We start from the raw sequence: 13903 nt of genomic DNA on the forward strand, positions 1-13903 counted from the left end.
TCGTTATCCTCACGTTGTAGTACTATCCAATAGCTATTCATTAGGGCAGCGTCTATAATCCCTAGCCATAAAGAACAACCGAGACAATGGGTCGGAAAGTGGGTGTCCCCAACGCGTATTTTATCGAATTTGGCTTTATTTCTATGTTTCGAGCGAAATTTTCGGCCTTTAAGAATGCTTACTCCAGAAATTCTTTACCCTCCCGCTGTAGTACTATCCAATAGCTATTTATTAGAGCAGAGTCTATAATCCCTAGCCATACAGAACTGCTGAGGCAATAGGTTGGAAAGTGCCCAATGCGTATTTTATCAAATTTTACTTTTTTCCGTGTTACGGACGAAATTTTCGGCCTTTCAGAATGCTTACCCCAGAAATTCTTTATCCTCACGTTGTAGTACTATCCAATAGCTATTCATTAGGGCAGCGTCTATAATCCCTAGCCATAAAGAACAACCGAGACAATGGGTCGGAAAGTGGGTGTCCCCAACGCGTATTTTATCGAATTTGGCTTTATTTCTATGTTTCGAGCGAAATTTTCGGCCTTTAAGAATGCTTACCCCAGAAATTCTTTACCCTCCCGCTGTAGTACTATCCAATAGCTATTTATTAGAGCAGAGTCTATAATCCCTAGCCATACAGAACTGCCGAGGCAATAGGTTGGAAAGTGCCAAATGCGTATTTTATCAAATTTGACTTTTTTCCGTGTTTCGGACGAAATGTTCGGCCTTTCAGAATGCTTACCCTAGAAATTCTTTATCCTCACGTTGTAGTACTATCCAATAGCTATTCATTAGGGCAGCGTCTATAATCCCTAGCCATAAAAAACAACCGAGACAATGGGTCGGAAAGTGGGTGTCCCCAACGCGTATTTTATCGAATTTGGCTTTATTTCTATGTTTCGAGCGAAATTTTCGGCCTTTAAGAATGCTTACCCCAGAAATTCTTTACCCTCCCGCTGTAGTACTATCCAATAGCTATTTATTAGAGCAGAGTCTATAATCCCTAGTCATACAGAACTGCCGAGGCAATAGGTTGGAAAGTGCCCAATGCGTATTTTATCAAATTTTACTTTTTTCCGTGTTACGGACGAAATTTTCGGCCTTTCAGAATGCTTACCCCAGAAATTCTTTATCCTCACGTTGTAGTACTACCCAATAGCTATTCATTAGGGCAGCGTCTATAATCCCTAGCCATACAGAACTGCCGAGGCAATAGGTTGGAAGGTGGTTGGCCCAGTTTCAAATAGAATTTAAGTCGGTATGCCATGAAAAAATTATTTTACTTCAAAATTCTTTATTTTTTTTATCGTTAATATGAGTTTTGAAAAAATTGCAAATGTTGATTTAACATGCGTAAATACGAATCACATCCTGGACTTAACAGATAATACTTTATTTGAATGTCATAATGATTTTTTTATTGAAAATGCTTTTGACAAAACCGTAAATATGAGTTAGAAATGTGCAAACTAAAGTTAAAATTTTGTTAATCGGATATACAAATCTTTTATTTTCTATATTAATCTTGTTTTCGAACAAAAAAGTCAAAAACTATGATTTTAAAGAAAAATGAAATTGTCGCTCAAGTAGTTTTCCAAACGCAATTGCAGGACGACGAATTGCAGGATAGCTTTTTATAAAGAGAATTGCAGGATGAGAATTGCTGGATAGCTTGACACTAGTCAAAATTAAGTTTAAATCCAAATAGTATCTGTCCATTTTTTGAATTCTGCATTCATTTTCTGCTTTTTCAACAAACGGAAAATTCCTCATGTGGTAGAAAAAGCAAAAAATTCAGATGATTTTCATGAATAATACACTAAACTGTACAGTTAAAATAGTCCAGGTAATACACAGTACAAATATATTGGATCTATTTTTAGAACAAAGTTATACTGTCAATAACAACTGAATCGGCCTTTAAAGCTATTTCGTCATTTTGATGCTTGTAATAACAAATGTTTTTTTCGTCATTTTTGCCTGTATTAAATATATAGGACAATGAAAAGGAAGTCCTAGCTTAGTAGTAGAAGCACACAATTCCTTAATTAGTGTAGCAATCATGATTGACTTATCAACAGTGTTTCTGTTAGTTTGTGGACTTGGTCTCTACATTCTGTGGAGAAAGACCACCAGAAATGCCACACTGCCACCGGGACCACCGACAACACCATTTCTGGGAAACTTAAACGTGAAGTTAGACAATTTACCAGAAGCTTTCAGAGAATATAGACTAAAGTATGGTGATGTGTTTAGTTTAATATTAGGATCCAAAACAATGGTCGTAGTTAATGGACTAGAAACACTCAAAGAAGTGTTCATAAAAAATGGAGATGTGACGTCAGATCGTCCTGATATGTTTATTGCGAAGGAAATTGGTCATTATAAAGGTGAGTACATGGAATCCCTTCATGAGCTTGAACCTCGTCTTGTCGAACTATACGAGAAGTATTGACCGGTTGAAAGTTAACATAAAAAGACTTTAATTTGACTATTGTGAACTTTCCGTCATTTTAACATTTTATTTCTCAGAATTCGCTTTTTTTCAAAACTTGTATTTATCCTCATTATTTTCTCAATAGGGGGTTGAACCAAACAAAAAACTTTTCAACCAAAGGTCCATAATTTATCACGACATTACTTTTAGTCATGTGACCATGGATTTATTCCAATTTTGTTCTCCCCTTCTTTTTTATTTATCACCGGATTACTTTGCCTCATAAGCAACACTATTTAGGCACGTTTTTTGTTCTGAAAGAACACCTGGAGGGTCATCTATCTAGACAATATGCGATATTTAATTTAAAGGCTCAACAAACCATTTTCTGCCATAGTTCAGACATGAACAACAACACAAATTGCATTGTTTATCAAATGTTTCATCAACAGGTTAAGATAGCCTGCTCGCATGCTTAAAATATACCACAGATCCAGCAATTATCACCTCGAAACAATTCTCCGTAGACTTATCGAAAGCTACTAGATGATCCTAGATTTGGGAACTGAGAACTGAGACATTTTATGGTTGTAATGAAAAAATGTTTGTATATTTTTAAGCGTGTCTCAAGCAGCTTGGTAAATGTGATGAATATTATAAACTCTGCTCCTCGACGTATAGACGTAGCCATGGTCATTGTCATTATACATCATCTACAATTTATGCGGTTTTTGGTAAATTATAGTCATGTGAATGCTGCATGTAATCTGTTTTAGAACAATTCCATACGGTCAATAACAACTGTAAGGCAGCGTTTTGTTTCTTTTTTCAAAGACTGTTTTATTATTTAAATGCTAAAAGAGAGCGGAAGATGTCAAAGGGGTATTGAGATTCATAAATCGATGACAATCTGAAAACGCCATGGCAAAAAACGAAAAACAACTTAAACAAAGACAAACAACCGTATACAAAGCACAATATAGAAATACCAAATAATGTTTGTCCTTTTTGAACGGTACTTAATAAAGATACGGTGATAAGAAAGTAACAGTTTATGTATCGTCATAAGAAGCAAAAAATCCTTAGATTGTTTGATAATGATTACTTATCGACAATGTTTCTATTCTTTTGTGGACTTAGTCTCTACATTCTGTGGAGAAAGACCATCAGAAATGTCACACTACCACCACAACTGACCCCCTTTGTGTTGTAGCATAAATGAACACGTGCTCCTTTAGGGAGTTAATTATATTTGTATTTCAAATTTGAAGACTTCATTGAATGAAAATCAAATGCAACATTTTGCTCTAATGATTAAGGTGGATGGAAAGCAATACAATGAACAGTTTATATGGTCGAAATGAGCAGTCTGATTGCTTGGAACTAACAAATTTATTATTTGTTGGAATCAAAGACAGGAGCTTATAATTTGGTGTGCCAGACGCGCGTTTCGTATCATGGCACTCGAATCAAAACGTGAAAAGACCAAATCGATATAATTTCCGTGTTTCTGGGATAATTTGAATCATGTACACACGAGACTAAAAGTTTTGAAAGGAATAAATTGAATAAATCAGACAAACAATTATTTTGTTTCTTTTTTTAAGCTTTGAACAAAAACAGCATGCATACCCTATGTTGAACCCTCATATCACATTTACCGTGATCTATATACAATGCGTTTAAAAGTTTATAAAAGTTTATAATATAAAAGCATCTTTATTAGTCTGCATACAAACAGTAAAATTAAGTTTGGTTGTTTGATTAGCGGACTATCAAATATCTATAACCATTGTTTACTGGTTAAGTAGCGATTTGTTTGTTTTTAATTTCAAAGTTGTTGTTCTAGCCAATCAAATCAAGGAACAGGTCGCAAAGGGTCACTGAAGAATCATTATGTGTCGAAATGCGCATATGGTGCAGTAAAATTGGTACAGTTAATGTTATCCAAAAAGGATGACTGAACAGAAACATCTTTGACGAGTTTTTTATTTTATATTTAAAGGGGCACTAGCTACGAGATATATAAAAATGATAAAATACGATTTTTTTTGTTCATTCATTAATGAAAGTGAAATAGTGAAATAATATATCGCTTTTAGCAGCCAGTATGGTTCAATTTTGTCAAACAAAATAAGCTAAGAAACATTGAGGATGAATTATTCACTTGCAAGTGAATAATTCGACCTCAATGAATCCGTATTCATGTGAACTTCAATTTAATCCCTCGACTAGAGATGGATACCGCATGCATTGTGCGTGTTCAATTATTTTAAGGAAAAGAATGTCAACATTGAAAGTAAAACAAAGGTAAATCATTTGATTGACTGATTCGATCCACAAAAAATCATTCTTATACAGGTAAAAACGATGATTAACATATATTTTTAATCTATAATATGAAATTAAACAGACCTAGAAAAATCCAAATGCACGATTCTGCTATCTATTTATATCTTTATTTATGTTTATATCGCTTATATGGCAATCGGAGGTCTTCGGGGGTCAACTCGAGAGTTAATTAGACGGCGTCTAGACTAAAATACACACGAAATGAAGCTACATATTATCGAGCCCATGCCCGGAATATTGTTTATTTCAGACTTTTTATAATTTGGATAAATGTTTTACATTGTTATAAATCAAATATGAGAATTTGAGTAAAATCGATGAACATGAATTTGACAGCTAGTGCCCCTTTAACCAAGAAAGTCTGATCTGGTATTAGGGGTAAAGTCAATTGTATTTTTAGACGATGTGTACATAGTGTATAAATTGGTGATAAATTTTTTAAACATTAAATGGCTACGTTAAATTTTGTTGTTAAACTTTCTTCAATCTGAGAGCAAAATGGGGTTAAAAATATATACTTTGACAACAAGTTATTACATTGAAATGTCCTGCAAAAAAAAATCAATTGATATTTTGACAGAATGCAGGCGAAGTGTAAAGATATAAGTAACTTACCTTTTAGCAAAAAATTCAATTTTACATTTCGCTGAAGCCTTTTTGTTTGCTATAAGGCCTCAGTTTCCGCTAAATTTGCAGCTATTTATTTTTGCGATTTTCTTTTTCTTTTTCTTTTTTGTTCATGTATTCATATAACAGAAGATCCAAGTGAAATTATTCCGGGCTATCTTTAATCGTTTTATTTTTCTATCAATTAGCAAATGAAGCAAAAATAAATCGCTACCGAAAATTAATTGGTTTTTCAGTATTCTATGTTTTATAAAAACGGAGACTTATACGTGCGATCATTCAAAATCAAACATACTCAATTTGATGTGATCGAAGTATATTTGTTTGATAAACCACAGCAGTATTAAAGATAAATCGATAGCCGTTGAAATGACAGCAAATATATGGTTATAAGAAAGGAAATGATAATGTTTATCCCATTCAAAGATTAAAAAAAAAAGGTCATATAAAACTGACACATGCGGAATACTAATGCACTTACATGGTGTTTCCATCATGAATTAAGATTTACTTGTCGTATAATTTTTTTGTCAAATATACTTTATTGTGAAATTCATTTTATTTTAGGTATTGCAAGTTCGTCTGGTTCCCGATGGAAAGAACACAGAACCTTTACAATAGGAGCACTACGCGAGTTTGGGTTTGGTAAGAGGAGTTTGGAATCAAAGATAATGGAAGAGGTTGAAGTCTTGATGAAGGTCATTGGAGACAAAAATGGAACACCGTTCTTCATCAGAGGACTTTTGACCTTATGTGTTTCCAATATAATGTGTTCAATAAACTTTGGTCAACGTTATGAACACACTGACAAGTTTTTCATGTCGCTTTTGGAAAAAATTAATCAAAACCTGAGCAACACCAATATAATGTTTGTGGCTACCATTTTTCCATTTCTCAAACATATTCCCTATGATCCTTTTGGCTTAAAACGCAATCTTCGTAATGCTGATGACGTGGAAAAACATCTAACGCTTGTCATAAAGGAACATGAGGAGACATATGATGAAAAACATCTACGGGATTATGTTGATATCTACCTGAAAAGAATGAAATCAGAGAGAGGCAATCCAGAATCCACGTTTGATCGTAAGTTTGTGAGCAGAATATGTATGATTTTTTTCTAACATAAGATAAAATGCGTGTTCTTTTTATTTTGCGATATTCCTCAATATTACAGTTTTTAAACTGCAGTTAGCAATATGATTTGTAATTGAATTGCAACAACAAATATTTGATTTACTAATTTGCATTCGATAGGTTCATAAAAAAACAATGAAGGTTAAATTAGTGTACTTTAAAGAGAGATTATAGCAACCCATATATTTAAAAACAAATGTTACAGGAAATATTGATTTTCAAGTACAATAATGCACGACGTTACATATATTGAAAACAAATTTCTGTGCATACCCTTATAATTCTACTCCCGTTTTCTTTCATGTGTTCCTTGTTTCCCTTTTTGGAGGAGAATGTGCTGAAAAAAATGCACTGATTATCTTGAATTCATATTGATATTTGTATATCTTTCAGATGAGCAGCTTCTAAAAACAATAGGCGACTTGTTTGTAGCGGGAACTGAAACGACATCAACAGCTGTGCAGTGGTTTATAGTTTTGTTAATAAATCACCCGGAAGTTCAAAACTTAATGCGACAAGAAATCAGTGATGTCATTGGAACATCTAGATATCCATGTATGGAAGATAGGGGAAAACTACCTTATACGGAAGCCGTTTTACATGAAGTTCTGAGATTCGGATGCATTGGCCCTCTTGCTGTTCCACATGGGTTAACTAAAGATTTCAATTACAAGGGTCACGTGATCCCAAAAGACACAATTCTTATACCTAATTTGCATTCTGTGCTGTATGATCCTGACATTTTTGAAGAACCAGAAACGTTTAGACCTACAAGATTCTTGGATGCAGATAGAAAGCTTGTGAATGTAGATAAAGTTTTAGTCTTCAGTCTGGGTAATTTTTTAATTATAGAAATATAAATACATATTTAGTTTAAGTCCATAATCTAAACACGTGTTTGTTGATGAAGATTTTCCTAATCGATTGAAAAAAATAATAAACCTAAAAATGAACTAGATGTAGTTCAAAATTCAAACTGTTGCATTGTACATACATTGTATGACTTTTCACATTGTTGTGGTGGAATTTAAGTCAAAATTTGTATTATTTTTTTTCGGGAATTCTGCAATTTTTGTATAAAGTGTGCAATTGTCTTTGTTTGGTCTGCATGTGGTGTTTTTTTTTTTTAATATATATGAAGAAATACAGTTTTACCGTGCATATAATCAAGTGAAAGATGAAATTAGTTTTTGGATAGGTATATGTAAATTGGAGACAGGAGATACCAAAAAGACCAACAAAAATTTGTCGAAGAGACCGATAAAAACACGAAAAAGAAAGAAAGGACAAACAAAAATTACTAAACACTTCACTGAAAAAGAAGGACTGAACAACAAGAATCCTACCAAAATCCGGTGGTGATCTCAGATGTCTTTTATGATACCGAAACGCTTCATACTGTTGATTTCACTTGTTTTCTCTGATGCTTACCTGATAATAATTATTACGACAACAACAATAATGCACACTGATATCTGAAACATAAGTTATATGTACTAATATAATAAAAAGTAAAGAGTGTGAAATGTTTTTTGAAAATTTAAAGACAAGTATCTAAAGACTTTAACAAAATTGAAGCCACGTAAACATGCAACGTAATCAATGCATCACTGGTAAATTATTAAGTCAGGGATTTCGTTACCATAAATTACTTAAAACTTTTACTAAATTCTTTCATAGATACAAAGATTTGATTAGTAAATTTGGCTGTACCTGTAGAAAACTGATTAAAAACGGTATTTCACATCCTAAATTTTATGGTAATATTGTACTTAAAGCGCGGAAATCATTATGTGATCCGTGTAAACTCATCGAACCTTTTAACAAACTTATTAGTAAGGGTTATCGTACCAATGTTGTAATTAGATCTCTGAATATAGTTTACATTGGCACTAATATCGATTTTGTCATTAGCAAATTAAAAACATAACTAAATTTGTATTTTCTTTTCAAACGGGATGTATAGAGACACACACACGTTCATTTTTATCTATAAAGAAGTCACTCCTAACTATCCTACTACCTGTCGATACATTTATTTTTGGCATTGCACAAGTCATGTCTTCTTTGACTGTTCATGACGTTAAAATACTAAATCCCTGGGATGTATTTTGGTTGATTTTAGTCTCTAATGCATGATTTTTTATTATTTATTGTTTTGGCTTTTAACTAGCTGTCAATAACTGCGAGTACTCTCAAATCGTACTTTCTTTTTAATTTGACCTGTTGATACTATTTGTAATGCTTTTTTGTTATTTAATGTTAACATGGATCTTGTCTATATACCAGCTTTTATAATTTGGTATTTAATTTACTACAAATTTTCACTTCTTCGTACTATGTACATCAAAATTATTTCATTTTTCCTTAGATGCTGTTCTTGTACAGGAAGTTTTATCTAGCACTAATTGTATAGTTTTATTGTTGATATTCACCCCATATGTACCAAGTGTTAGATTAGTTTTATTGATATTAAAGAAATTTCTTGGTATTCCTAAACGGAAGATTTTATACACACAGAAGAAGAAGTATACTTAACAACAAAATTATTTTCATTTACCTGTGTATAATATGACGCAGTTTTCTTCAAAAGTGATGATTTTCTAAAAATTGTTTGTTATTTCACAATGATATCATACTTTTACTTTGTTTATTAACTTTTGACTTTAATTATTTATCCCTTGTAATTTTTTTATTAACTGTGAATTTGCATTCAGGTGTCACAGGTCAAATTTATTCGTTCATTGTGTGTTAATTTACGTTTTTTGATTGAGTTAAGCCTTCCAATTGATATTTTATAGTGTGTTTTTCTATGTTGTGATGTTATACTATTGTTTCAGAAAAGGGAGAAGGTTTTGGTACCATTAAAACGTGTAATCCCGCTGCAAATGTTTGCACCTATCCTAAGTCAGGAATCTGATTACAGTAGTTGTCGTCTGTTTATGTAGTTCATACGTAATTTTCGTTTTTATATAGATTAGACCGTTGGTTTTTCCGTTTGAATGGTTTTACACTAGTAATTTTTTGGGGCCCATTATAGCTTGCTGTTCGGTGTGAGCCAATGCTCCGTGTTGAAGGCCGTACCTTGACCTATAATGGTTTACTTTTATAAATTGTAACTTGGATGGAAAGTTGTCTCATTGGCACTCATACCACATCTTCTTATATCTATTTATATATTTCCAAGTTATATTAGAAATCAAAGTGATCTTATTTTAAAATGAATCGTCAGATTATAACCTTCTACACCCTCATCAAACGAGGAATGTTTTGTAACTTCTTTTAAAAATGTATCTAATTGTACTTTGCTTTTATTTTATTTTTCAGGACGAAGAGTATGTCCTGGCGAGTCATTAGCCAGAATGGAGTTTTTCCTGTTTACAACTTCACTTGTGCAAAGATTCAAACTTCTGCCATCAGATCCAAATCATTTGCCTTCTACAAAGGGAAAGCTAGGCATTACGTTGGCTCCAGAAGAATACTCCTTTCGTGCAGTTGAAGTTGAATCCCTAAATACGTTGTAGTGTAAATGGTTTCTCTATAATCATAGCTCCAATTATACTAATTTACATAATATTATAATAAAAAATATTTTTATCGCTTCTTACGTTTCCCTTTTGAACATGATAACATGTCACATTTCATTTAATATCATAAAATGTTTGCTCAAGCATATTCTAAATATGTTTGTCCCGTGTCTACAGTCTAAAATAATTGAGAACTTTGTTGAAAATATGGCATTCCTATGAAAACCAACTGTGTTCCTCTTCTTGCCAACTTGTTCCTTTAGTTATATAAGTCAGACTTTATACAGGAGCTTCCTATTATCCTTTAATTTCATGTTCCGCATCATAGACGACTTTAAAAAATGGTGACTTTGTTGAACTCATCTAAACCATCAATCTTGAAATAATTGTACCACAGATACAGTTTATGCATCGATCCCGTCCGTTTTTCCTCGCTTGTGACATCATCGAATGAGACTTAACGCAGGACTGTTGTTTTCTCTGTTCTTCGTTTTCGATTATAATTTTGTCCTGGTGTTGTCAAATTCTCTTCGACTTATGAACTTATTTTTCCCCATTTGTATCTTCCATTACTTTTGAACCTATCAAATAAAACATTACCCATGATTAAAACCTTGTATGGCTCAAATTCATTTTTGTTTAATTAATTTTACTTTGATTTAATACTTTTGTTTGTTAAACTTTCATTTAGATTCCACGAAGGCAAATAAAAAAGGCCACACAGTCTTGTATGGTTTTAAAAATAAGGAATTGTGATATGATTGCCAATGAGACAACTATTAACCAGACCTTTTGTTTGTCTTTTTGGTTGATGAATCAATGTTTTATACCTTTTGTCAAGAATGTCAACGCTTTGCCTTTTCCAATATGGTCCCAGTCAGCGTAGGGACGCGCGTGAAGTTCCCCGGGGTAATGGATAGCAACGCCCGGATATATGAGTAAGCAACACCCGGGGCTATGGGTTTTTTTAACGACGACCATTGGCCAATCAAAATCCGATGAATCTACTAAGCCGGAGATAAATAGTTTTAACAAGGAAAAGTTACTTTATATATACATATCAAACAAAAAGTTCTGTAAAAGTGGCATCATAAGATGCTAGTATTTATTGACAATATATGTGTTACGTTTGGTTGATGTGTTATTCATCAAAAAGTTGTCATTCCTTTTGGAACAACCGTGTTCCTTTTTTTCACCGACTGATTCTCTAAATCGTATAATGCAGATATCATACAGATGCTTCTAGATAAGAATGGAAAAGAAGCTAGCATTATCCCTCACGCTCCCCTATGTATATACTGGTATCTCACGGAATAACTAGGGTTTGGTGACTATGTTGAGTATATCTATTCATTTGAACTTGAAATAAAATAAACCACATAAACAGTTGGGTACGCATATCTTGACTTGCACCTAGAAATTGACAAACCCGTCGAGAACTAAACCTTCCGACAAAGGAGGAGATTTCAATTTTCTCATTGTAATCCTTCCGTTTATATTTTGAAACATTCGATCAGAACCTGAATATGGGGTATAATTTAAACGAAATCCCATAAGTTGTGTTTCTTATAGTGGTTATCGTGATAAAGATTGATGCGACCAAAGTAGCTACTGAACCAACTTGCAGGTTCTCAATGATAAAGTTTATTTTGTCACTTGTTTTACTTACGCCATCGTGACTTGGTATGGTCAAGTATGTTTAAAATCCCGTAGTCACAACCCCATCTTCTTTACCAAATATGGCATCACCGACTATATTCTCATTAACTGGCTTAATTATAACCTTGAGATAAACGATGTGTTCTACTGGTGGAGCAGAAACTGCTTACCCTACCGATGCATTTGCTTGAAATTGTTACTCGTTGTGGCTCGTGTTACTAAATTCCTATTTTTGAAGTTTTTTCATGAAGTGCAAATTCATGTGGATCTTTTTTGTGCATAAGCATAAATTCCGCCGAAAAAAATCCAAAGAAAGATAATTAATTGATCTTTTTAAAGCATTAATTTGCATCTATGCCCCCGGCGACAATTTTTTTTTGGGGGGGTTGGGGGGGGGGGGGGGGCGGGGGAATCCCAAAAATGGGCAATAATTTCATCGAAAAGAGAAAGTCGAGTACACCTTTTTATGTTCAGGCGTGTTTGAATTGACTATTCAGTCTTAAAAACGTATTAAAGAAAAATATTTGATACATCTTCTCGCTTCAGATTCTATTTTTATAATATATTTAGGCTATAGGTTGAAATGATAACATTTTACAGTACTAAAAATTGAAATATATGGGTCAAGTGAAATACCTTAAGTTTCTAATGAGTCATATGACAACAGAGTAGGTGTTTTCGAATAACAATGTTTTACTCAAAGTACTTGACGACAGGCTTTACAAGTGGATCTTAAAAATGCATTACTTTAAAAAAAAATTAATGATTGTGTGTGTTATCTAGGGTAATTATTCGTCAACCTCTGAAAATTTTTAGTCTGCCCTTCCACGAAATGTTTATTTAGAATGTTTTCAAATATTTTTGAACTTTCGAAAACTCCCCTGACAACCGATCTGACCAAAGTTTTAAGTTGACTAAATGCATAAAAGTACATTATATGATGCTCAATAGTTAGTAGATACATAATACAACTGGCATAAAAGGATCGTAATGATGCTATGTGGATAAAATGATCGCGTCATCACAACAATGGGTTCCATTTTTACGATTATAAAAATTAGTTGGCGTGATTGGAAGATAATGTTGACGTAGTAGAATCCTGACTGAGGGCCCTTAATTAGGGTCCCGCTTAGTGGCGGGTCGCCCTATAGTGATCAGTCTGTCCGTCCGTCCGTAACAAATTGTGTCCGCTCTATATCTAGAGAACCGTTATAATTTCATACTTTATACTTGACATGTATATTAACCAACACCAGAGGGTGTGTCATAATGTGTGTACAACTTCCTAGGTCAAAGTTCAAGGTCAAAAACTTTGGTTTCAATTGACAACCACATGTCCAATGGTAAAGATCGTGTCCGCTCTATATCTTGAGAACCGTTAAGATTTCAAAGTTTATACTTGGCATGTATATTAACCAACACCAGAGGGTGTGTCATAATGTATGTACAACTTCCTAGGTCAAAGGTCAAAAACTTTGGTTTCAGTTGACAACCCCATGACCTACCACACGTTATTTACGGCGGGGCCCACAGAGATGGCTCCCATCTCAATGATGTCTAGTTGGAACAATAAATATTCTTATTCCTAGCCACATTTTAAACCAATTTTACACAAAGCTCCCTAGCAAACATTTTAAATAAAACTCGTATAGCTTATAAGAAAAGATGGAAAGCCACTATGGTCGCGCTATGTCCCCCATGGGACGAAGTGGATTAGGTCAAGTCATATACTCGGCCTGCTGTACTCGTCGTTTGCCATTTTATGAGGGGGGGAATTAAATTCTATGGATAGTTTGGGTTTTTTTTTCAATTCAATTTTATTATCATGAATTACCAGAACGTTTTTTATGAATTTATAGTGTATAGTATCCTTACTCAAAAAGTTTTCAGTGTTTACAGGGGGGGGGGGGGGGGGGGGTTATTTTGACACTAGATTTCCTACTGCTTCGACTTTCACAGAATTGAAATAAAATGTGTAATCCAATTGGTTGAAAGACTAAATTTGTTGTAGACACATTCTTTTTAATGCTAGTTGGGGTAAGATCTTTAACCAATAAAATCTGATGTGTAGCTTTATCTCTTCTGTGCAATATCTTGCTATTGATGCTTCCTCCTTTCTTTGAACAGTTCATCCATTCACAGACATGTGTAGTATATTTGTCTCT

The 13903-nt window shown here is 33.6% G+C and overlaps 1 protein-coding gene across 1 annotated transcript; it reads left to right on the forward strand.

Annotated features, from left to right (window-relative positions):
• Positions 1-1910: 1910 nt before the first annotated feature.
• Positions 1911-10153, forward strand: LOC127723999 (cytochrome P450 2C27-like). Its single transcript, XM_052230716.1, has 4 exons — positions 1911-2389; positions 5983-6501; positions 6946-7386; positions 9880-10153. Exons 1-4 carry the CDS (start codon positions 2062-2064, stop codon positions 10074-10076), a joined length of 1485 nt encoding a protein of 494 aa, XP_052086676.1. The 5' UTR covers positions 1911-2061; the 3' UTR covers positions 10077-10153.
• The last annotated feature ends 3750 nt before the right edge of the window (positions 10154-13903 follow it).

This window comes from Mytilus californianus, unplaced genomic scaffold (genome assembly GCF_021869535.1).
Source record: "Mytilus californianus isolate M0D057914Y unplaced genomic scaffold, xbMytCali1.0.p SCAF_14, whole genome shotgun sequence".
Taxonomy (NCBI): Eukaryota; Metazoa; Mollusca; class Bivalvia; order Mytilida; family Mytilidae; genus Mytilus; species Mytilus californianus.

Bases quoted from the DNA above. Each gene is read 5' to 3' on its own strand.
- LOC127723999 (XM_052230716.1), top strand. From the start codon at position 2,062: ATGATTGACTTATCAACAGTGTTTCTGTTAGTTTGTGGACTTGGTCTC. The intron at 2,390-5,982 runs GTGAGTACATGG...ATTTTATTTTAG, and splicing joins GGAAATTGGTCATTATAAAG to GTATTGCAAGTTCGTCTGGT. The intron at 6,502-6,945 runs GTAAGTTTGTGA...TATATCTTTCAG, and splicing joins TCCAGAATCCACGTTTGATC to ATGAGCAGCTTCTAAAAACA.